This window comes from Nematostella vectensis, chromosome 1 (assembly GCF_932526225.1).
Source record: "Nematostella vectensis chromosome 1, jaNemVect1.1, whole genome shotgun sequence".
Taxonomy (NCBI): Eukaryota; Metazoa; Cnidaria; class Anthozoa; order Actiniaria; family Edwardsiidae; genus Nematostella; species Nematostella vectensis.
Window position 1 is genome coordinate 20582566 of NC_064034.1, and position 26993 is coordinate 20609558.

At 39.2% G+C, this 26993-nt stretch overlaps 2 protein-coding genes and 1 pseudogene across 2 annotated transcripts; 2 read left to right on the plus strand and 1 right to left on the minus strand.

Moving 5' to 3' along the window:
- The first annotated feature begins 1077 nt into the window (after positions 1-1077).
- On the plus strand, positions 1078-18682 carry LOC5503926 (carboxypeptidase B). The gene is made up of 11 exons (XM_048725709.1): positions 1078-1203; positions 1754-1829; positions 2308-2523; positions 2688-2792; positions 13300-13404; positions 13824-13937; positions 15307-15391; positions 16502-16583; positions 16922-17042; positions 17151-17238; positions 18191-18682. Exons 1-11 carry the CDS (start codon positions 1130-1132, stop codon positions 18370-18372), a joined length of 1248 nt encoding a protein of 415 aa, XP_048581666.1. The 5' UTR covers positions 1078-1129; the 3' UTR covers positions 18373-18682.
- Positions 7724-10313, plus strand: LOC125561388. Its single transcript, XM_048725714.1, has 2 exons — positions 7724-8024; positions 8169-10313. The coding sequence occupies exon 2, from the start codon at positions 9170-9172 to the stop codon at positions 10193-10195; it is 1026 nt and encodes a 341-aa protein (XP_048581671.1). The 5' UTR covers positions 7724-8024; positions 8169-9169; the 3' UTR covers positions 10196-10313.
- Positions 18683-21901: 3219 nt separating the features above from the next.
- On the minus strand, positions 21902-22887 carry LOC5503925 (annotated as a pseudogene).
- Positions 22888-26993: the final 4106 nt, after the last annotated feature.

Here is a 26993-nt window from a genome sequence, read left to right on the forward strand (position 1 = left end):
AAACTAATACTGTTTATCATTAATTTTCTCATTATTTAGTCCCAGATAATATTTAAAAAAGCAATTATGTTTTTTAATTGGAATTAGTATGTCAGTGACTCAATTACGAATTTTAATAATGTAATATCAAAAATATATTTTTTTAAATCGGGACTGTCGTCATTAATTACAGAAATTTAAAAAAAACATCAAATCAATTCAGATGACATTCGAAACCGCATGTTAGCAGGTGGAAATTATTGACGAGAGCTCAATATTGAAAATTATTGGATTAAAGGCATTTTTTTACTTAAAGTCATTCTATCGGCCGTGTGATTTTTGGCGACAAAGGAAGTAGCCGCTTAAGATTCTTATATATTATAAATGATCCACGATTTATCACATTTAGTAAATTTTTTGAACGATTTTCTCGTTAACTTAGTAGCAAATGGTTTACGTCAGGAAAACGTAACTTTGAGATCTATGGGTAGTTTGTAGGCTGCCGTAAAATAAAACGTGATGTGCATAGAATAAGCCCAAACATGGGTGAGCATCCCCTCCCCTTCCCCTAACAAAAACTCAGCCGTGATAAGGATTCGATTGAACTTTTATTGGGAGGGGGGTATTTTTGTTGAGGAGGAATTTTTTTAACGGAACTGGTGTGCAGGGTTTGTTTTAATGCGGTGGGGCTTTTTTCTTTAGAAACGATTGTTTACACTCGAAAGCCATGCATGAATGTTTTTTTCGACCCCTTAGGGAAAAAGTGGGTGTAAGTACAGTCATGGTAGTGCTGAAGGCAAAAAAAAAAAAACGCCTGGCTTATGACAGCATAAGCCACGCGTATCTAAAGAAAAAAAAAAACCGGTAAGAGCTTTACACCGTTTTGAGCTGAAAGTTAGCATTGGACACTTGAATCATCGCGGTATAAAATGCTTACCCTCTGATCTTCCGTTTCAGCCAGCGGGCCAGCTATACAAGCCCTGACAAAAAACTTTAATACAAGTGTCAGCTAAGTTTCTAGATTTCAGGCATCGTTTCATTTCAAACGCCAGTTTGATTTGCATCTGCTATGCAGGATGTTGACGCACCTTGCAGATGTACCCACTCGCTCGGTATATCACCTTACGTTTTGTGCTGAGTTGGTTAGTCCATGTTCGCGGCGACAATGATTCTCCCAATGCTCGCCCTTCCCTTTTTGCTATGCTTACTACAGTATGCGGAAAGGTGAGTAGAATATGGGACACAATGAGCCACTTGCACTAAAAAATCACGTGACTTTTTGGGCGGGAAACTTACACGCGCCTCGGCCTTTGGCGGCAAAATAACAAAAACAACTGAAAAAAAGCAACTTTTTCAGGGCTTACGGATCAGCCAGAGTGTTTCTTTGTCAGGAAAGTGCTTATTTCCATTAAAACATTTTAGTTGTTGTCGCTTTTTGACGTGACGGGCCCAGCCATTTCTGTGTTTATGTTGGCGTGAGTTTGCCGTTCAAAAAGTCACGTGATGTGTTTCAGACCATCTTATTTTGCTACCGGAAATGCGAGAATCCACGAGAAGTGCAGATGTCCGCTCGTAGGCCTAACAGGATTGGCTAGATCACCTCATTGTTTTCTCGCTCTTTGTCTGTGGTGCACCAATCCAATGTGGTGAAATCTCCTGTTAGCTTGTACTGTACATGACCCGAATCCATGGTTTGAAAGGTCCTAGTTATAAAGGCGCGATGCAATTGAGGCAGTTCCATAGAAGTCTGATAATATATCATATTGTTTTCTAGTGACAAAGTGATTCGTGTGATTCCTAAGAACCACGAGCACATGCGTGTCATCCGGGACTTAGAGTCCACCGACAAGGTGAGAGAGCGGGAAAAATAGGGGACTTGAAGAAACACGTTTCCTGACGACAGGCGGCAACTGGGCGTAGAGGTTTTTTGTTTAAAGCTACTGCGCCGCTAGCAGGATTTATATGTGAGACTATTTGCCTAACGTCTTACATGAATCCTGCACAGGTTGCTTTGTAATTTATGAATAGTCGCCTAATTGCGGTATTGTGATTAGGGGGGGATCTTGCAAATCGTGCTATTTCTTTTTGGGGCAAACGATTCACAATACATATCTTATTTTACAATATTTTCTTGAATGAATTTGGCAGGTTATTTTCCAGAACAACCCCAAACAACTGAGTTCTAGATTTTATTGAGATTTCTCTATTACTTGTTTGAATCAGGTCAATCAGCCGATGAAAATGGATGCTTTGTGCGACTCTGCGATTTGATTTTTCCAAAAAAAAATTTCGTTTTCCTTTAAGTTTAGGTAATTTTATTTCTTGCAGTTTGACTTTTGGACCCATGTAAGCCATGTCGGCAAACCTGTTGATATAATGATCCCAGAGAAAGACTTCAACACCGTCTCGCGTCAGATGAGTGACAAGGGAATCCCATTCACTGTCAATATCCCGGATGTGCATAAACTGGTGGAGCAGTTCGAGAGTAGACGCGTGAAGCGCGCGGCATCTTTCTCACACACAGATTACAACAGACTTAGCGAGGTAAAAAAAAGGTCATCTTGAAGGGGGGCAAGACTGGATCCACTGCTGATACGACCCATTCATATTACACAAGCACGTTTTGTTTCCCCCTTTCGTTCTCTCATACTTGCTTTATTTTTCTTATCAAGAATGAAATGATTGTTCTGTTTCGCCTTTCCTGACAGATTAACGACAAGCTGAAAAGCCTAGAATCAAAGTATGGAAATGCTCAAGTCCTTACTATCGGGCGTCGACGAACATACCAAGGGCGCTATTTGCGAGCAATAAAGGTATGCTCGTCTTTTCAAAACCCAATAGTACCTACCAATATTAAATAGTACCTATCCAATACCTTACCTATAGCAAAAGTACCTACTTGATAGCAAATAGCACCTACCCACCTATCTTAAATTCAACCCCTTACTTTCTGAAACAAACAAGCAACTTAGCTTATGCGTTAATAATGATCCCGATGCAAATTTCTATTCGTCGTTTTCATGTGACTACTACATCGAGGATCAATTTAACGAATTAGTGAATAGTAAGACGGAAAAGGGGTTGTCTATTTTACATTTGAATACCCGAAGTTTGTCCGGTAATTTTGATAAGGTAACCAATTTACTGTCAACACTGAATTTAACTTTCTCAATGATAGGAATTAGTGAGACTTGGCTAAAAAATGTTTGTCATTCTTGTGACATTCCAGGCTACAATTATGTTCATGAACCACGCAAAGGCAGAACTGGGGGAGGTGTTGGCTTGTATCTAAAACAGGAATTCGAGTTTAAATGCCGCCCGGAAATATGCTTTTCTGATACCTGCGCGGAATCCTTATTTGTTGAAATAACTCGTCAAAAGGAAAGAAACATTATTGTTGGCGTTGTCTATAGACCGCCAGAAAAAGACGTACAAGAATTTTGTGATGAACTAGATCAAATTCTTTTAGCCATCTCTAAAAATAACAAGTTGTGTATATTAATGGCCGATTGGAATTTGGACCTAATGAAGCATGATACCCATCGTTTAACTGCTGAATTTTTGGACATAATGTATTCTAAAATGTTTTTTCCTTTGATAACGCGCCCAACAAGAATAACTTCTCATACCGCTACACTTCTTGACAATATCTTCATTAACGACCACGATAGTTTCAGTAAAAGCGGGGTATTGTTTTCGGATGTATCTGATCACTTACCAGTTTTTACTTTACTTTCAGAAAATATTAATGTTGTTGATCACAAACAATGGACATTTTATAGAGAAAAATCCGCCACCAGCAAGGCGAAATTTAGATCTGAACTAGAAATGCACAGTTGGGATCATATCCCTGATGATGATCCTTGTAGTGCTTATAGCAATTTCTTAGATACGTTTACGACGATTTATAACAATTGTTTTCCATTAAAAAAAGTAAAAACAAAGAAAAGCATTACAAGGACGCCTTGGTTAACTAAAGGTCTCCTGAGATCAATCAAGAAAAAAAAATAACTTATATAGACAATTCTTATGCTCTCCAACATTACGTCACGAACATCAATATAAGAAGTTTAGAAATAAGCTTAATCACATACTTAAAATAGCAAAGCGTGATTATTATGACAAAAAACTATCCGAATACAAATCCGACGTTAAAAAAACGTGGAGAATTCTTAATGAAGTTATTAATCGTCGTCAAAGTAATTCACGTTTGCCTTCTACATTTAAGGTTGCCGGCCGTGAAGTCAGCGATCCGATGGAGATTGCAAATGGTTTTTGTGATTATTTCACAAATCTTGGTCCCTCTTTAGCGGAAAAAGTACCATCTTCTGATAAATGTTTCTCTAGTTTTCTGAACAATGATATTCTTAATTCAATATTTTTTTCTGATACTGATCACCAAGAAATCATTGAGATCTGCTCAAGCCTTCGTCCTGGCACAGCTGCTGGGTTTGATAATATTCACATTGATATTATAAAGCCAAATATTGATATAATTTCCAAACCAATAGCTGATATTATTAATTTATCTACTCGGTCTGGTATAGTCCCAAAGAAGTTAAAAGTGGCAGGCGTTTTACCACTGTTTAAGACTGGTGATCAGGCTTTTTATGCAAACTATAGACCTGTGTCCGTCTTACCAGTTTTTTCGAAATTTTTCGAGAAAGTTGTATATAAACGGTTATATAATTTCCTGATTAAATATGATATTCTATCAAATAACCAATATGGTTTTAGAAAGAACCATTCGACAGTTCTTGCACTTCTTCATTTATACGATACTCTATCTAGTGCTATTGATTATAAAAAATATACTCTAGGCGTTTTTATTGATCTGTCAAAGGCGTTTGACACGGTCAATCATGGCATTTTACTAGCGAAATCGCATAACTATGGAATACGTGGAACTCCTCTCAAATGGTTTGAAAGTTATCTTTCAGATAGAGAGCAGTTTGTAAATTTTAATGGCGTTTCTTCTTGTCGTAAATTAGTGAAGTGCGGTGTCCCACAAGGCAGCGTGCTCGGGCCGCTTCTCTTTCTGATTTATATCAATGATATATGTAGCGTTTCAACCGCCTTAGACATACTTTTATTTGCTGATGATACAAGTATATTTTTCTCCCATAAAAACTTAGACTCATTATGTCTCGCAATCAATAATGAACTTACCAAATTAACAGATTGGTTTTGTGCAAACAAGTTATCTATAAATATAAAAAAATCAATACACAAAAACTGGAAATCGACTCTGCCAAATTTTCGTCTTTAATAAGACTTCTTCAGGGCAGACTGAAGAAGGTGAATCGTTACAAGCTTATTTACATCAGAATAGTGGCGCGAGACGTAAAAAAATTACAACTGACAAAAACGCGCATTTTCTAGAATAGCGCGCGCTATGGATAAAAAGAATTTACACATCTCTACGTGGGTTCCTACTACAAAAAAAGTCATCACTATTAAGACCCCGCGGGTAGATAGACCTAAGCCGATAAGCCCACTGGCCTTCCCTTTCCCTAAGCTGAGCCTCAGAGTTACACTTATCTATAAGTTGTACCATAACATTATTAAGACCTAAATGATTGTCGCAATGAAAATGTTGATAGATAAGGTCATCCTTAACTTTTTCACTAACCGGTAAACTAGGGTGCTTATTTAACCTACTTTTATGATTATTAAAACGCTTCCTAAAACTACTGATAGTAGACCCTATGTATTGCTTGCTACACATAGATCAAGTAATTAGATAAACAACAAAATCTGAGTTACAGTCCAAGTCAAAATTAATGACATATTTCTTATTAGTAACTGTACTGCGAAACTCCCGCCCTGTCTTAAGAAAGTTACACACCCTACACCTTTTACCGCCACACTTACCACAACCTCTAACCTGAGTACTATCCTCTTTAAGAGAGGAGTGCACCAACATATCCTTTAAACTCCTAGGTTTCCTATAAGCCACCATAGGTACCCTACCAATAGCACCCCTACATCTACTAGAAGACTCTAGAACTGGCTGTAAATTACAAAGAATACCAGGTAAATCAGGTAAATCTGGATGAAAAGTGACTACAAAAGGTACACGATCATTCTTACCTTTACGCCTGTCTTTCAATGTGTCGTTCCTAGGAATACGTCTAACCCGGTCAACTTCCCTCCCCACAAACCTGCTGTCATAACCCCTATCAACTAAATAACCTTGTAACTCTAATACCCTCTTTTCGAAAGAAGAGTCTTCCGAACATATCCTACGAATACGTAGTGCCTGTCCAAAAGGAATGCCTTTCTTACAAGCAGACGGATGACAGGACGTATGAAAAAGATATTGATGCTTATCAGTAGGCTTACTATACAAATCTGTAGATATTAACCCATCCCTAAGAGTAAGTGAAACATCCAAAAAATTTACCTGACTAGTGGACCACTCAAACGTAAATTTTATAGTTCTATGTATAGAGTTCATGTGAGCCATAAACTCTCTCTCTTATAAAAAAATCAAAATATATTATCTTTAGGCCACGGCAAAAAAGGCAAAACCTTGATATAAAGGTCACCTTAGGTGGTCAGAATATAAAGCGAGTCAAAGAAACAGTATTTTTAGGTGTTATTCTTGACGAACACTTGACATGGTTACCATATATTACCAATGTCGCGCGTAAGGTTTCAAAAGCTGTAGGAATTATGTATAAAGCAAGTTTTTGCCTTTCAAAGCAATCACTATTGACGTTGTATTATTCTTTGTTATATCCATACTTGCAATACTGTGTTAGTGTTTGGGGATCCACTTATCCATCTAATTTAAATCGTATTCTTATGCTCCAAAAACGAGCAATACGTATAATTGTCGGAGCATCCTATGATGCACACACTGATCCGATATATAGGAATCTAAACATATTGAAATTCAATTATTTATTTTTATTTCAAATAGGTAAGTTAATGTATCAATTTAAAAATAGGTTACTTCCCCAAACATTTAACAGGATATTTCAATTGAACTCTCAAATTCACGATTATTACACGAGAAGCTCTAACTTGTTCCATATTTCAAAGTTTAGAACAAATATACATAAGTTTGCGTTAAGACATCAGGGACCTAAATATTTCAATTCATTGTCTTCTGATATTCAGTCTGCCAAAACACTTAACTCTTTTTGTAATAAGTTAAAGACTTCTCTTATTAACTCTTAATTTTTTTTCTTTCTCGATTTGTGTTTGTGTGTGTGTGTTTTTTTATATAAGTATGAAAAAAAAATATGAAAGCTCTCCTACCAAATATTTATATGATTAATCTGACTGTCCGAACTATCAAATATGTATTTTCTGTTAAGATTTAGGAGGTCCGTCTCGTATAAGCCTTGCGGTTTCTTACGGTCCTCCTTGTCACACTATGTAAATTATTATAATTATCTTTATTTAAAAAATGTATTAAGTGACAAAACAATAAACTAAACTAAACTAAACCCAATAGCAAAAGTACCTATCCAATAGCAAATAGTACCTACCCAATAGCAAATAGTACCTACCCAATAGCAATTAGGTACTTTTGCTATAGGTTAGGTATTGGGTTGGTACTTTTGCTATTGGGTAGGTGCTATTTGCTATTGGATAGGTACTTTTGCTATTGGATAGGTACTTTTGCTATTGGGTAGGTGCTATTTGCTATTGGATAGGTACTTTTGCTATTGGGTAGGTGCTATTTGCTATTGGGTAGGTGCTATTTGCTATTGGGTAGGTGCTATTTGCTATTGGATAGGTACTTTTGCTATAGGTTAGGTATTGGGTTGGTACTATCCAATAGCAAATAGCACTTACCCAATAGCAAATAGGACTAAGAGGACTAAGACAGGGCTGGGATCCTGGTTATTGCCTCCCCATTAATGCGCGGGTACCTCAGGTTCCTTTGTGTTGTACAGTTTGCTAGATAGCGGTGTTGGGGCCGAAATCTCCAGCTTAGCCGTAAAGCTTTATGCTGCCATACATAAATGTATACATAAATGTGAACTGCTGACTGTTAGCACGAGGTGGAGAGTTGTGGAGCCTTCAAGGTATTTCGCCAGACATCAAACCATTACAACATTCATTCTCATTTACTGACTATATAGAAGAGTTGAAGAATAGCAATATTAGTTTATTTTAAGGCAGAAATTCGCGTATTGAAAATTGAATTTTTTTGGATTTCTTGAATGCAGCGTTGCATCATTGAAGTCACATGAGTGTCACAAATATCACAGGCGAAGGGTCATAAGGTAATACAAGAGGGTTTTCTTTTGCCATAAGGTTTCTCCTGTAGCCTTTCTTGACTAAACTGGTTGCACTTCGTGAGTCTTTCCCGCCATTTCTATATTTTTACTGTTGTGACTCTGTCACACTGTTTTGTCCGCCGTTTTGTCCTACGACAAAAACTGACTTCCCACGTTGTCTCCTGTTTTTCCGGCTTAGTTTTCTTGTGTTTGAAACTGTACTTTGTGTTTTCACCATAAGCTTAAGTGATATTTTGGATAATTCTTCACTTACAAACAATAATTTATTCAGCTCCGAAATCAGTCGCCTGTAAATTCTGCGAAGGATTTGCATATTTTTCTGATTTTCATTGTAGTCTTTTAACTATTTTATTCTACTTAATTTTACCTTGATTATTGATTATTAATAATTAATTGATCTAGTTAAATAAAAGAAAGGGAAACTAATCAAATAATTATATACAATCAAACAATTATTTAACCGGAATAACCGGAAAATAACCTACAATACTATTTCTGTAATTCTTTTTCAAAAAATATATATATAATAATTATATCTGGCATAATGGCAGGCCACCTCATGGCCCCCTTGATAGTACTCCTATTTGCTCTACATCTCCAGAATTTCTTATTACGGTGGCAGAGCCCACTAATTGAGTCTAAGGCCAGACCCTTCATTTCACCAGCACTTTTCGAAATGAGCCTGGACAAAGTTAAAATTTTCATGAACAATATTCATCCCAATCGTAGAAAATTGATCGCTCCAAGGAGTAACCCAAGCTTACTCGCCTTTCGCCTACTCATTCTTAGTGGGGACATCCCTCTCAATCCCGGTCCCACCTACCGGTATCCCTGTGGAGCATGCTCAAAACCAGTTAAATGCAACCAGAAGGGTATTCAGTGCGACTACTGCGATGCATGGTATCACACAAAATGCTGCTCAATAAGCAATGAAAGTTACAATACACTTGCTAACAGTTCTTGTTCTTGGATCTGCTGTGCCTGTGATGTGGCCAATTTCAAAAAGTCATCAAGTGGTCCTGACATATTATTTATCTTTATCAACATCAGTACAATCATCCGGCTCAGAATCGCCCCAGCCACTAACATCCTCCCCCAGGCAAAGATCTCCTGCATCAAATAAAATGAAAGACCCCCACAAATTGAGAGTGTTAACACTGAATGCTTGTAGCTTAAAGGGTAAAGATAAACGCCTTGAATTTCAAAGCCTGATTGACAACTACAAACCTGATATTGTTAATGTAAATGAGACCCACATTAATGACACTGTCTTTTCGGCTGAAATTCTGGAGAAAGGTTACACCACTTTTTGTAAGGATAGAAACGAATTTGGTGGAGGGGTGTTGTCTGCTTTCTCCAACCATCTTGTGGTGACTCACGAGGAGCAAATGGATGGTAATTATGAAGGCATCTGGTCAAAGATAAATATTGCAGGAAGCAAATCACTTTTTGTTGGCTCAGTCTATAGGACCCCAGACTCAAATGTTGACCCCCTTGTAGCTCTCGATGGTGCATTATGCAAGCTGGTTAAAAATCCAATTCCAAACATCCTCATTACCGGTGACCTGAACCTGCCTAGTATATCATGGGAAGATGATAACTACGCTGTAAGACCTAATCCTACTTATGGGCTTGAAGTAAACCACAAGTTTTTGGACATTGTGAACGACCACTCACTGACTCAACATGTTATGGAGCCAACTAGAGGGGAGAACACCCTCGATCTTGTTCTCACCACTTGCCCAGAGATGGTATTAGACCTAGTGGTTGAGCCCGGCATGAGTGATCATGATCTGGTGTTATTTGATCTAAACTTGAAGCCCTCCTTCAACAAGAAAAAGCCTCGTAAAGTCTTTGTATTTAGGAAAGGTAATATGGGTGCAGTGAAAACTGACCTTAAAAAACATCTTGATAATTACTTCAACAATGAGGCCTATCATAAATTGATCAATTAAAACTATGATTTCTTTAAAACCACAATCACTGAGATCATGAAAAAACATATCCCACAAAAAAACATCAGTGGTAGATGGAACTTGCCATGGATCACTAGTTCCATTAAAAGGTTAATCCGAAAAAAGCAACGTCTATATAACCATGCCAAACACTGTAACAACCATGCTGCCTGGAAAAAAATTAAAGACTTGCGTAAACTCGTAAAGAAAAATCTCGCTAAGGCACACAGCGAGTATGTGTCCCAGCTCTTAACAGTCCCAGAGGGTAGTGAAACAGCGAACCATACCATAACCAAACGGTTCTGGACTTATATCAAGTCCAAAAAGACCCATGATGTTGGTGTTGCTCCCCTACGCGATGATAAGGGTGAATTAGTCAGTGACAGTCTTGGTAAGGCACGTGCTCTGAGTTCACACTTCCAGTCCGTTTTTACTCATGAAAATAATAGTTCTATACCTACACTTGGACCAAGTCCTTATCCGACTATAGCGTCTACTTTAATATCTATAGACGGTGTTATCAAACTACTTCAAAATGTTAACCCGAAGAAAGCTAATGGCCCTGATTTAATCCCCTGTAAAAATTTACAAGAAGCTGCCCATGAAATCGCCCCAGCTCTGACGTTCTTGTTCACGCAATCTTTAGAGACCGGTACTCTCCCGAATGACTGGCTCAGTGCAAATGTGACCCCAGTGTTCAAAAAGGGAAATAAGAATATCCCTTCCAACTACCGTCCTATTTCACTGACTGCTGTACCTTGTAAAATACTTGAGCACATTATTTTCCATGACATAATGAATCATCTTGATACCCATAATATCCTCGTCAAGTTCCAACATGGTTTTCGCAGGTTCTTTTCCTGTGAAACGCAATTAATAACCACCCTAGAGGATGTGGGGAAAGCTCTAGATCTCGGCAGACAAACTGATCTGACCATCATGGATTTTAGTAAAGCCTTTGATATTGTTCCCCACCAGCGGCTTATTTCCAAGCTCGATTTTTATGGAATTCGGGGTCTCCTAAAGACCTGGCTTACAACCTGGTTAACACATAGGGAACAATCCGTTCTTGTTGATGGAGTCTCATCTGCCCCTATAAGTGTGTCATCTGGTGTGCCGCAGGGGACCGTTCTCGGCCCACTGATGTTTTTACTCTACATAAATGACATCGGCAATGATTGTAAATCTTCTACCATAAGACTGTTTGCTGATGATACTCTTTTATACAGTGTCATCGAGGCAACTTTTGATGCACATCAGCTCCAGTCTGATCTTACCTCCATCGAGAAATGGGCAGAGAAATGGCTCATGTCCTTTAACCCACCAAATTGTTTTGTCATGAGAGTCACGAGAAATAGGGAACCTATAGTATTTAACTACACATTGATGAACCACATCCTTAAACCAGTTGAATACCATCCATACCTAGGCGTCGAGCTCTCGAACACACTTGACTGGAGCTGGCATATAAACAACAAAGTGTCCAAAGCCAACCAGACCTTAGGTTTTCTTAGGCGCAACCTAAGCAACTGCCCAGAGAACATTAAGGAAGCTGCTTATAAATCGCTCGTTCTTCCACACTTAGAGTATGCCAGCTCTGCCTGGGATCCATGGTTGAAGAAACACGTCAAACAGATTGAGAAGGTTCAAAGGAGGGCGGGTCGTTTTGTTAAAAGTTGCTGGGATAGGACTCCTGGCACAGTCACAAACATCCTAAACGATTTGGAGTGGCCCCCTCTCTCTAAAAGGCGCCAGGATGCCAGGCTTACATTATTTTACAAGGCTGTTAACAAAAAATCAGCACTTGAGATACCAGACAATATTGATAGACGCACCCGCCAATTACGCAGCTCTCATCCAGATAAATTTATTGAGTTATGTCCAAGAACAGAAGCTTATAAGAACTCGTTTTTCTGTAGGACAATAAAAGAATGGAACAAGCTGCCCCGCCTTACCCTGGATTCCACTAGTGCAGATATTTTTAGAGAACGAATAAAATAAAATTAAATCAATAAAATTATATTAATACCAATAATGCTGTTTAAACGATTTTTATCTTTTTACTTTATTTAATCTTTTTTTTATTCTGCCTTATTATTATTTTTATTCTGCCTTATTATTATTTGTAGTATTATTTATTTTTTATTTATTATTATTATTATTTCTATTATTATTTTATTTTATGTTTTTTATTTTTTATTTTTTTATTTTTTTTTATTTTTTTTATTTTTATTTTTTAATTTATTTATTTATTTATTTTTATTTATTTTAGTTAATTAATTAATTAATGTATTTATTTATACAATTAATTTATATCCACAGTGATGGTAACCCCTTTGTGGATTAACAATGTAGATGTAGATGTAGAGCACCTACCCAATAGCAAAAGCGCCTATCCAATAGCAAATAGTACCTACCCAATAGCAAATAGTACCTACCCAATAGCAAATAGTACCTACCCAATAGCAAATAGCACCTACCCAATAGCAAATAGTACCTACCCAATAGCAAATAGCACCTACCCAATAGCAAATAGCACCTACCCAATAGCAAATAGTACCTACCCAATAGCAAATAGTACCTACCCAATAGCAAATAGCACCTACCCAATAGCAAATAGTACCTACCCAATAGCAAATAGCACCTACCCAATAGCAAATAGCACCTACCCAATAGCAAATAGTACCTACCCAATAGTAAATAGTACCTACCCAATAGCAAATAGTACCTACCCAATAGCGAATAGTACCTACCCAATAGCAAATAGCACCTACCCAATAGCAAATAGTACCTACCCAATAGTAAATAGTACCTATCCAATAGCAAATAGCACCTACCCAATAGCAAATAGTACCTACCTACCAAACAAATAGTACCTACCCAATAGCAAATAGTACCTACCCAATAGTAAAAGTACCTATCTAATAGCAAATAGTACCTACCCAATAACAAATAGCACCTACCCAATAGCAAACAGTACCTGAAAGAACGAAATGTTGTTTGATCACAACCCTCGGCTGTCATTTCCGTTAGATCGAGGCTCTATACAAGGTGAATGGAGCTTTCAAGCTCTTACCTGTCTTGTGCCGTCTTCCTTGTTTCAGGTGAAAGGAGCTTACAAGCCCAACAAGCCAGTATTCTACTGGCAATGTGGAATTCACGCGCGTGAGTGGATCTCTCCTGCAACATGCATGTACGCCATAGACCAGGTATGACTTAACATATGTATGCCATAGACCAGATATGACGTCACACATGTACGCCATAGACCAGATATGACGTCACACAGGTACGCCATAGACCAGGGTTGACGTCACACATGTACGCTATAGACCAGAAATGACTTCACACAAGTACACCAAAAACAAGGTATATCGTCACACATTTACGTCATAGAAAGGTAAGATGTCACGCATGTACGCCACAGATCAGGTATGACATCATGCATTTAACCTTATAACAGGTATGGCGTCACAAATGTAAGCTATAGACAAGGTATGACATCACAGATGTAAGCCATAGACAAAGTATGACGACACGCATGTACGCTATAAACAAGGTATGACGTTCTTGGTATGCTAGTTACAGTTTGAGTTCCAACGAGAATGTGTGATCGCTTTTTTTTCAGATGGTGACAAAGTACGGTAAAGACTCGGGTATAACCAGCATGTTAGACAAAATGGACTTCGTTATTCTCCCAGTAGTCAATCCGGACGGATACGAGTACACGTGGACAAAAGGGGTAAAGATAGGGATATGAACAAGTGGGGGCTACACCGACACGTGGGGTAGAGGGACGGGGTGAACATGGACACGTGGGGTAGAGGGACGGGGGGAACATGGACTCGTGGGGTAGAGGGACAAGGGGAACATGGACACGTGGGGTAGAGGGACAAGGGGAACATGGACACGTGGGGTAGAGGGACGGGGGGAACATGGACACGTGGGGTAGAGGGACGGGGGGAACATGGACACGTGGGGTAGAGGGACGGGGGGAACATGGAATCGTGGGGTAGAGGGACAAGGGGAACATGGACGCGTGGGGTAAAGGGACAAGGGGAACATGGACGCGTGGGGTAGAGGGACAAGGAGAACATGGACACGTGGGGTAAAGGGACAAGGGGAACATGAACACGTGGGGTAGAGGGACGGGGGGAACATGGACACGTGGGTAGAGGGACGGTTGGGACATGGACATGTGGAATAGAGGGACAAGGAGAACATGGACACGTGGGGTAGAGGGACAAGGGGAACATGGACACGTGGGCAGGGGGACAGGGGGAACATGGACGCGTGGGTAGAGGGACAAGGGGAACATGGGCACGTGGGTAGAGGGACAAGGGGAATATGGACACGTGGGGTAGAGGGACAAGGGGAATATGGACACGTGGGGTAAAGGGACAAGGGTAACATGGACACGTGGAATAGAGGGACAAGAGGAACATGGACACGTGGGTAGAAGGACAAGGGGAACATGGACACGTGGGTAGATGGACAAGGGGAACATGGACACGTGGGGTAGAGGGACAAGGGGAACATGGACACGTGGTTAGAGGGACAAGGAGAACATGGACACGTGGGGTAGAGGGACGGGGGGAACATGGACACGTGGGGTAGAGGGACAAGGGGAATATGGACACGTGGGGTAGAGGGACAAGGGGAATATGGACACGTGGGGTAGAGGGACAAGGGGAACATGGACACGTGGGTAGAGGGACAAGGGGAACATGGACACGTGGTTAGAGGGACAAGGAGAACATGGACACGTGGGTAGATGGACAAGGGGAACATGGACACGTGGGGTAGAGGGACAAGGGGAATATGGACACGTGGGGTAGAGGGACAAGGGGAACATGGACACGTGGGGTAGAGGGACGGGGGGAACATGAACACGTGGGGTAGAGGGACGGGGGGAACATGGACATGTGGAATAGAGGGACAAGGAGAACATGGACACGTGGGGTAGAGGGACAAGGGGAACATGGACACGTGGGGTAGAGGGATAGGCCTCGGGTATCCAGGGTTAGGGTTAGGGAACACGGTTAGCAGAACAAAGAATGCAGCTAAAATGGGGAAATAATTTATGCCTCTTTCTTCTTTTTTTAATGTAGAATCGACTCTGGCGAAAGAACCGCAATCCAAATAATGCTGACTATGGAACAGACCTGAATAGAAACTGGGACTATATGTGGGGAGGTAATCTAGCATGACTATGCTACGGTAGTAGCATAATTTTTAACCAATCGATGAATGACGACAGTACTATGAACATCCTACCATAGTAGGATGACAGCGAGACGAATACACTTAACCCATTGAATCCTGGTTATTTTTTGCTAAATTTACAAACACACTGAAAACAGATGCCTCCCCCCCTCTATTCTGAGTTTTCTACAGCCCGTCAAATTCAAACACCGCTGCACCTAGTCAGTGGTATCCTAGCTTTCCAAAGATGTTTTGCGGTCCCATCTCTAATGCTAATATGTGAGTACAAGTTGATGGTTGCTTGTATTTTTCATAAAAAAATACAGCTATTAGCATATTGGGAGAGTGCCTTAGGACATCTTTAAGTCTATTGGGGCTGTACTTATGGTTATTTGCAAGCAAAGGTGGATTCATGGGAATGTTTTCTTGTTTGGCTTTGCCTGGATGAGAAGAAAAAATTCTCACCACAGCTATCAATGTATCACCACAGCTCTCATAAATGCTGTCTTTTCTGAAACCAAATTGATTCCAACATTGTTTACACCTCTATTTTGGGTCTGTATGACCTGGAATTGATTTGTTTGGCTTTGGGGATTTAATTTAGCTTTTTGTTGAGAGGGTAGATTCTACTGTTTTTCCTCGTTGTATTTTCTAATTTGTCAAAGAACCTTAGCTGTTATTTGGCTAAAGAGTAGTTGATATCACCTTGGATGGATGCATATCTTTAAAACCATTTAGCCCTTAGACTGATGCCTGAGTATCTTCATCTTGTTGCGTTTATTTCGCATTCTTGAATTTTTGGGTTTGTGGGTACAGGCCGGTTGAGGGGTCAGTGTGTTAAACAAAATTTTCGATGAATTTTCCACGACAAGATGATGATTTTTGTATATTCTGTTAGGCACGAGTATGTAACTGCCTCTCTATGAATTGAAAGAAGCTCTACTCGGTATATTACCCAAAACTGAGATGTATTTATCTACTAATATAACGTTTTTGTGCCCAGAACTTAATCATATTCAGAACATGTTCTCCTCTCTCTGGATAAAGGTTTAACTAAAAGGAAGGGGGTCTAGTTTGTGCTGACTGTGAGATTTTGTTCAGGAGCTGGAACGAGTGGTGATGGTCAAAATTCAGTGTACAGGGGGCCCCATCCCTTTTCAGAGGCTGAAACAAAAAATATCAGGTAACAAGAAGGATTTCAAGCAAGAGGCAAGGGTGAATGATGAATTAAGATAATGTAGTGACGTAGTATTGTCTTGTTATAGAGGATCAAGTGGTTATGTTGATGATGATAGTGATGATGATGATAATGATGATGATGATAATGATGATGATGATGATGATAATGATAATGATGATGATGGTATGGTGATGGTGATGCCCATGACCACTACAAGAAGAGCTTGGGTAATCTGAAAATGGTTACGGTGGTTGTTATGATATTGTTGATGAAAATGTTGATGATTATGAGGTTGTTGATGATGATAATACTGAAGATGGCGATTATGATTATGCCCATAGGGATTACTTGCAGAGCGTGAGTAACCTCAAGGGGTTTATCGACATGCACGCCTACTCTCAGATGTGGTTCACTCCCTGGGGCTACACCAGCTCTGTTCTTCCCAAACACTACGACGAACAGGTACTTGTTTTAAAGTACATATAAAAACTCAAAACTACATTATGAAGAAATAGAAGTGAAACACCGAGTCCAGCCACTGAATCCCACTAATAAAGTGTGTATTTGTAGAAACAAGCCGCAAAAGCTGCTGTATATGGGATAAGGAGGGCGGGCTACAACACGAGGTACACATACGGGTCCTCCGCTAAGATTCTGTGTAAGTAATACTTATTCGAAGGCTAGCTCTTCTTTCTCCACAGAGAAACAAACCACAATCCACATAAATCACCATAACGAACTACTAACTAGATCTCGTCCTTTCTGTGCTTACATACTGTCATATAATACTACCCTTACGCATTATGCCGTTATGTTACGTAGATCCCGCCCTTTCTGTGCTTACATACTGTCATATAATACTACCCTTACGCATTATGCCGTTATGCTACGTAGATCCCGCCCATTCTGTGCTTACATACTGTCATATAATACTACCCTTACACATTATGCCGTTATGCTACGTAGATCCCGCCCATTATGTGCTTACATACTGTCATATAATACTACCCTTACGCATTATGCCGTTATGTTACGTAGATCCCGCCCATTCTGTGCTTACATACTGTCATATAATACTACCCTTACACATTATACCGTTTTGCACGTAGACCCCGCCCTTTCTGTGCTTACATACTGTCATATAATACTACCCTTACACATTATGCCGTTCTGCAAGTAGATCTCGCCCTTTCTGTGCTTACATACTGTCATATAATACTACCCTTACGCATTACGCCGTTATGCTACGTAGACCCCGCCCTTTCTGTGCTTACATACTGTCATAGAATACTACCCTTACGCATTATGCCGTTATGTAACGTAGATCCCGCCCTTTCTGTGCTTTCATACTGTCATATAATACTACCCTTACACATTATGCCGTTCTGCAAGTAGATCTCGCCCTTTCTGTGCTTACATACTGTCATATAATACTACCCTTACGCATTACGCCGTTATGCTACGTAGACCCCGCCCTTTCTGTGCTTACATACTGTCATAGAATACTACCCTTACGCATTATGCCGTTATGTTACGTAGATCCCGCCCTTTCTGTGCTTTCATACTGTCATATAATACTACCCTTACGCATTTTGCCGTTCTGCACGTAGATCCTGCTGCGGGTGGCTGCGAGGACTGGGTCTATGGTAAACTACGCGTAATGTACTCGTTCTCCGTGGAGCTTAGAGACACCGGAAGCTACGGTTTCTTGTTACCGGAGGATCAAATCATTCCCACAGGCCATGAGACACTGGAGGGCGTTAAAGCATTGGTCCGCCATATGAAAGTGTAACAAGCGATAATAATAGACGTTTTCGCAGTTAAATTATAATACTTGGGAGGACTGTGGTTTTACGGCTCAAACGGCCTTGCGTGCGCCTCTCTTTTTCCCGCCAAAAGCAAGTAAACAACACCACACACGAGACAGCAACAGTTTATAAAAGTTATTTAATACTTCATTGCATTCCCGCCAAGATATGGTCATTTAAGCCTCCCTTTGGGGTAAAATAAAGGCCTAACAAGTATTGTATATCTAACCGCGAGGTCTATTGATCCAAAAGTGAAAAAAAGCGATAACAAATAAAAAAGGATATAAAATCAAAGTCGTTGCATGATAGGTGTCAAAGGTATAAGGAAAAAGGTCATTATTAATCAGGGGGTAGGTCTGCTAAGTTTATTTTTTTCTGGTTGGTTCGCCCCTCCCCCAATCTAAAGCCCAATCAAAGGCTCTTTAAGCAAACTCGTGAATGTAAATGTATTTTCCTATTTATGTTCTTGTGTGCATAAAAGATATACAGGATAGTGAACAAAGCCTGAATACACCCAAGATGCTGAGAGTATACATACTAGATATATTAAGGCAATACCTATAGCGGAGCCCAACATATCACATATTGTTCGTATCTATAAAGTACAGCCGTTGACAGTTAGATATGCAGGGGCATTTATTTATACATATTGCGAAACTACCACAACTTTGATTTATTTCAAAATTGTTGTATTGCTTGCAGGGAAAATGCCAAACTGCACAATTTACATCGAGTAAAATTTAACAACAACAAAAATTGTTAATTATATAATAATATACATGCACAAATTCCTCGATTCTGATTGGCTAAGAGCAGTGCAGATGTTATTCAGTGCAAAAACTTTGAACACGGTGCAATTATACATATATACGAATCAATTAATCAATGACATTAAAAAAAGGAGCGCGTTGGCTGAAGAAACGTTTGCCGTAAAATCAATTTCAAATAATTTAATGTGTCATTAATTTAACCTTCTCACATGATACAGGATTTTCCTCTGTTATTTACATGTTAGGCCAAGTTTAAATCTGATTTAATCCAAAATAAAATAAGAAATATAGGGAACAGAAGACTCAAATTCTGTCGTACGAATTATTTTGGCAATCTCTACAGCGAACAGAATGGACGAAAGATTTCTGCCGGTAAAAATATTTGTATTTACCTGAAAACACTTCTTCACGCCAGATTCAGGCGAGTCCATATTTTAGTAACCTATGCTACTTCATCGACAAGTCCTTCTAAAGTTTTATGTCTTTCGGTTTCCCATTCAGCATTCGAAACCAACAATTCCAATTCGTAGTTCTGTAAGTTATCAGATACCAGGGCTTCTTGAATGCTCTCGCCTTTTAAGTTCCCATTCCTTTTCGCAAAATCGCTCCGTTTTCCATGTTCGTATTTGTGTATTTTCCCAGTCCCTGTTAGGGACTTTAAGAAACGAAAACGCAGCGACGTGGAAAACCCCAGGACCGTCGGAGGCATGGAGCGAGGACCGCGTCTCAAACGCGGGAAACTTGAAGTTTAGATGCAACAGGCGACGCGCCCGCTACTCTACGTCAACAAAAAGCTGCTTTTCCGGTAGCTTCAAAAAATGTCAAAAAACTCGTTTAAAGCTGTACAAGAATCTTTGCTCTTCTCCCTGGAAGAACGAATTATAGACAAAGAGGAGTTTGCTGTCTTTTTCGAAGAATACACGCCGCAAAACCTGCCTTTTTGCCACTGGGACTACGAAGAATTTTGTCTGGAAAATAAAGATCCCGCTGAGTGCAAGGCACTCAGTTTACGCAGTTTACTAATGTTAACTTTTCTTTTTTTTTTTAGAAGGGAGGATGCATGATGCAAGAATGTTGGCAATCTCAGGATTGTATGACAGCTTGGCACAACATGCTTTTTCTCCAGCTGGTCAAGAAATGTGCATCTATGAGGATCCAGCATACCCCCTACGCAACCATCTCAAAAGAGAGATATTCCTTTGCTCGTAGATGCTTTACAAATGCCTGATACGTTTACATGTGCTAACGGCACGGTTTGTGATGCAACAGAAGGGCTGTGTGTCGTGCTGAAGCGGTTTGCTTATCCTTGCAGATTGTCAGACATGATTTCCATATTCGGTAGATCAGTGCCAGAGCTCAACATGATTTGCAATAAAGTGACTGAATGGATCTACAATGCTCACCACCACCGTATAACAGAGTGGAACAACTTTATCCTGTCCCCCAATTCATTGCAAACATATGCTGATGCAATTCACAACAAAGGTGCAGCCTTGGATAATTGCTTTGGCTTTGTAGATGGGACAGTTCGCCCAATAACAAGACCAGGATTGAATCAGAGAGTTGTTTACAACGGACACAAGCGTGTACACGCTCTCAAATACCAGTCTGTTGCATTGCCCAATGGGCTCATGGGCTCGGCCAACTATTTGGTCCAGTAGGTGAGATATTTATCCCTATGTTTTATCAGTGAATGGTATATCAAGTTTAGAAAAAAACACAGCACGAAAAACAAAGAACCCACCCACTCCCTTTTTACAACAACTTTGGAAGGGGTGGATACAGGGGTGTTTGATGTCCAATCCTCTGTTTTTAGAGGGTAAAGGGTGATTTATGCATTCATAAGTATGCAGTTTACTAATGTTAACTTTTCTTTTTTTTTTTAGAAGGGAGGATGCATGATGCAAGAATGTTGGCAATCTCAGGATTGTATGACAGCTTGGCACAACATGCTTTTTCTCCAGCTGGTCAAGAAATGTGCATCTATGAGGATCCAGCATACCCCCTACGCAACCATCTGCAAGCTCCTTTTAGAATGGGTGTACTCAATGGGCCAATGCAAGACTTCAACGAATCCATGATTACAGTCCGTATTTTAGTTGAATGGCTTTTTGCTGACATTATAAACTATTTCAAATTTCTTGACTTCAAGAAAAATCTCAAGATTGGACTCAGTCATGTTGGAAAGATGTACATGGTCTGTGCCCTTCTGAGAAATGGCTTAACATGCCTTTACTCCAACACAACCTCTGAATATTTTGGACTTGATCCTCCTACACTGGTTGACTATTTCAACTAAAGAAAATAAACAATCAAATTGAGTTTGTATAATGCAGGTAGTACAGTGACAAACTATTTAAACAAGTGATGGGTGGGGCAACAAAACAATACAACAAAAATGTGCACATCACTTTTATAATGGTGCACATTTCCTGTAAAATATATTATGTTTTATACAAAATGTATTTAAAGATATATAATCTTGTATGATAATAAAAATTTTAACTTTTGTTTTTAAATAAAAATAACATTTTTGTGCAAATCAAGAACAAATAGACACTATACTGTACAGTAGTTCCCCGCGCATGAGAACCTGAATTTTTCAATTTAGCCTAAATAGTTTTTTTTTATAATTCAAGGAAATTTAAGCTACCAAGGTTTCTCAAAATAGGTTCTTGTATCTTGATATTTGACTTAGATGAATAAATTAAATTTGCAAAAAATATGTCTAAATATCACCTTCTCATACAATACAGTGCATTTATTGTAAAACAGGTTAAACTATGCTCTTGTAAAATTTAAAAACTGGAAAGTATACAGTTTCTTCATGTCATATATCAAATACTTATTTGTTCAACATTTTCCCCATCACTCCTATGAACTGTTGCATCATGAGCATTTGTTGCTGCTGGAGTTGTTGTTGCTGCTGTTGTTGTTGTTGTTGTTGTTGCTGTACCATAGCTTGCATCATTTCTGTATTCTTTTGCTGCAATTGTAGTTGTTGTTGTTGCATTTCCTTTTTCATGTTGAGCTCCTTTTCTCTAAGTTCACTGTTTTTGTCAGCTCTCTCTTTCAAAAACTCAATTGCATCTCCTCCCTTCCTTCTTTGTCACTTAGGTTTTACATCAACATCACCCTCTCTGAAATCTCTCTTCTTTGTCTGTGACAGCCTTTCCATAGCTGTCAGTCTGACATCCTCAGCTTTGGCTTTATCAGCCTTTTCTTTCACCTGACGCTGACTATCCTCTGGTACTGTAGTTTCTTCCAGTTCAATAATCTGTTCGATCAATTGGTCCAGCTCACTGGGCTCATCTGGGGCGATACCTGATGCCCTCTCCTCGGCCCTCATCTGCTTTTTGTACTTCTTAATCAAGTTTCCCAAGTGATCCCTTACTGCTCTTGAGTCCACATTAAACATTGGAGTGTCACACTTATTTAGAGTGTCAGCAAGGCTTTTCCACGCTTCCGTTCTCCCAGTTGAAGATTTTTTGAACTGGAAGGGGTTGGTAAACAGGACTTCCCTACAGTACATTATGTTGTGGGAGGTCGACCAGTACATGATCACATTGCAGTGTAAAAAAAATTGTTATTGCAACATGCACACCATTATATCCCTGATAGAATGTTTAAATATTGAATAAAAAGCCCTACAGCGAACTTGTGTGACTTTCCAAACACAATCAAATATGACTGAGAAAAATGAAAACAAAGTTTGCAAGACAATAAAGATAGATCTAAATACATAATTAAGCTTTTAATTAATGTGGGCCATGATGGTAAGATTTAGATAATTAAATAAAAGCAAAATAAAGTGTAAACTTTTTTGTCCAAGCTATCAGTGTTGCACATGAGTGTTGACAACATGGATGCTTGAACCTTTTTTTACAGACATGTAAGAGATTATCCATGTGTATTACTTATAAGTAATACATTACAAGACCAATGTATTCCATTTGTATGAAAATGAAATTATTGACAAATTGAATCAAGGTAAAACAACAAAATCAGAACCCAAAACATCAGTACATTCACGTATAAATAGAAGTTATTTTCCGATAAAATTAGTCTAATAAACCCGATAAAAAATTTACTTTACTTAAGTTAATTAAACTTTAAAATATCTTACTTATAAAAAAAGGATGGCTTTTCAAATGGGTATTTTACGCTCCGTTATGTAATAAGCTAAACAGTATAGCCTACGTTATTTAGAAATCCACGAGAAGTTATGACAGAAGAACGTAGAAAATACACTATAGATTCAAAGATAATGAGATGACATACTTTAAAGGTTTGTCCTTTGCATCTCGCACGTTTGATGCCATGGTTGAACACACCTGCTAAGAAAAAAAACGTTCATTTTTAATCAAAAATCGATTCCCTTGACTTCTGTAAAACCTCTACCTCTAGAAAAAGCAATAAACTTCACATACATAATAAAAAAATATTTGGAATACGCTTCCTTTCTATTAAAAGTATCGCTGAATACTCAGGTTTTCTACAGCACTTCAAAACTCGATTCGTCGCGTTCCCGCCAAGAAGAGAGAACTTCATGCGCATGCGCTGTTGGGCAAAATGTGAAAAAAACACTTCCGGTCGCGTCTTAGACCCGCCGCGTTCTCGGTTCTTAAAGTCCCTAACGACGGCTGAAGGAGTACGCGCGCGTTCCCATTTTCGCGCCATTCAATTTTCGACCAATCAGAGACGAGATGAGAAAGGACATACGGAAAACACAGGCATCCCATCGTGACCACGGAAACTTTATCGTATAGCGATACCACTTTTCTATGACAATGGGGCTCCGCTAAGGGGCTCCGCTAAAAAATATCCTTATACCTTTTTTTTTCTTTTCGATGTCATGACACACCAAGAACAGTATAATTAATTATTATCATAAAAAGTAAAACAAACAAAAAATTGCGCCCTCAGTGGGAATCGAACCCGGGTAGCTGCGGTCATAGACCAGTGTTCGCACCGCTAGACTAACGTGCCATCACTGAGTTGACCAGTAACTAAAGTTATTTTTATTACTATTGGTATCGTAATGATCGAAAAGCTTTTTGCTAGCATGTCAAATTTCAGCATATTCTTTCCGGAAACAAAATAAAATATCCGCGATAATTGATCACGCTACTTTTAGCTATTTTTATGCTATTAACATTCTAGACCAGCGAAAAATCGATATTGGATGAAGAAGCGGGGTCCATATGTTTGTTTGATATTTAGTTCAGTTGATTGGGAAGAATAGTGAAAAAATAATTTGTGGAAATCTATCCTCTTTTATTTTGTCCTTTGGACAGAGGCTCTTTTCTTATTACCCTGCGACCATAGTCCCAGCTAACAGATCCTTATACTTTATGTTTCTCGGACTAAAGTCGCACTTTTACTAGTCGCTCTTCCAGCACAAATTCAAACAAACAACGCGAAAACCCAGAGACGCGAATCGGCAAGTACTAAAAGAACGAGAATTAAAAGCTTTGCTGGCATTTTAGTTGTTTTGTTTTCAAAATTACAACTTGAATTGGACTGAACCGTAAAAGATCGATTGACGTCGGTGACGAAGGCGCATGCGCACGCTAAACCCACATGGAAGACTTTTTTGAAAATACAAGCTTATATATATATTTTACGGCTATACAGACAAATGATCATAGCGGTCACAGGTCGATGCCAAAGCCATTTTTATAGTACCGGAAGTTTACAGGATGACCTAAAGATTGCTGTGTTGCAAAAGCACAGAAAAGACCACAAATCGTTCCAATGATCATTCAATGATGGAGTGACATCGGAGTCCCCACAATAACTCGTATAACAATAATATACAGATTTAGGCATTGCCTAAAAGCGGAGCTCCAAACAACCAAATCTTTGCTTCATTTTCGCTTAATAATTTTAGAAATTTTAAATATTTTTATATTTCTGTTTTTGACGATTTCAACGATCTCACAAATCACGCGCCCAATTTGTTAAACCCCCTTCCCCCCACATAACAACTTTAGCTGTCATACGATGTTTCGGCGTCAGGGTAGTTTTTCTTTTATTGACGTCATCAATGACGTCACGCATCACTTGACCACATCTTGGCAGCCCTCTTGACACATACATAACACCTACCAAGTTTGGTTGTTGTACATGTTTCTTTCACGAGATATGAATGTTTTCTACATCGATGACGTCACATATCACGTGACCATATCTGTGCACCCCCCTTGACACCAACATGACACCTGCCAAGTTTGTTTTTGAAAAAATGTTTCTGTTAAGAAATATGAATGTTTTTGCTTTTCATCACCTTTTTTGCTTTTAGTGACGTCATCGATGACTCACACAACACGTGACCATAGTGTTGCACCCCCCCCCCCCTTGACCCCCTTGACACCAACATGACACCTACCGAGATTGGTTGTGAAACAATGTTTCTTTCAAGGGATATAAATGTTTTTGCTTTTAATCACCTTTTTTGCGTTATGTGACGTCATCAATTACGTCACAGAACACGTGACCATATTGTTGCACCCCCCTTGACACCTACATGACATCTACCAAGTTTGGTTGTCATACAATGCTTTTTGGGGAAGGACGGACGGACAGACATCACGTCACCAAAACTCGAGTCCATGGGTTACCGATATTTGTTACCTTTTTTTCCTTATATACCACTTTTTCTTAGGTTGGGAGCTCCGCTTATAACAATATAACAATAACCGAGTTAAAAATGGTGACCCTCCCCAAAAAGAAAAAGGGACTATTCTGTTGTCAGATTTATATCAGAACAAACCCCCCCCCCCCCCCCCCCCCCCCCCGTTCCGGAAAAATTAGGTCCTCTTTGTCAAAAAAAAAAGCTCTTGTTATTTAGGGCAAAATTCGTGCAGCGGACCAGGAAATAGAAACAATATAGTCTCAACTACATCTTAGCATTTGTATGGTGGGTTTACTTGGAGAAATTTGTGTAATTGGCGCTAAGTCATTAATACAGTTTTCTTATGCGCTCTGAAAAAATGAAAAGCGTAACATTCTAAATCTAATGATGAAAGTAAAATAGTGCTATCTATTCAATGTTTTTTTTGCTTAGTCTCAACCACATCTTAGTATTTGTATGTTTGATTTTCATGGACAATTTTGTGTAATTGGCACTAAGCGCAGCCTGTGTTTGAAAGTCACAAAGGTATTTTTTCTTTGGCGCCACCAAGGTAAGACTGACTGTGGAGAAAGGGGAACCAAAAATAAGCAAAGAAAACACAACCCTCAAAATATGTTTCCCTTGACCAATTAAAACTTAGAAACAAACACAACCCCCCTAAAATACAAACTCCAAGCTCCTAGTTGGGGTATACCAAAAATACGCCAGTAAATAATGCTCAAAATATATCATAGTATTGTAATAGGACACTGTGAACACCCTTTCATTTGGATGAAGAGGATTTCTTCATCTCCCAGAGGACAGGGACCTGGGCTGCCTAAAGTTATTTAAAATCATACTCAAGAGAAGTGATTTAGAAGAAAATGAAATAGATTTCCATATCAAACCGACTCTGAATCGTCTTTTTTATATGACTGAGTTCCGCTTGCTGTGCCTAGAGCCATCTGTCCTTTGTTCCTGTGGTGATCAATACAAAACAACTTTAGCCAGGATTATCAGATAGTCTTGGCGAATAATATGGCTGTTTTAAAAGACGCATAGTTAGAGGAAGTTCGCCCCACTCCATATTCTGTTACGCGTCTGAAAATCAGGTTAGGCGAACGAGCCATATTGTTTTTGCGAAGAAACATTGCTACTAGCAGTCGGCGGAAGTATTCAGGCAGGTAAGACAGCTAGCAAAAAAACAGTATCTTTTATT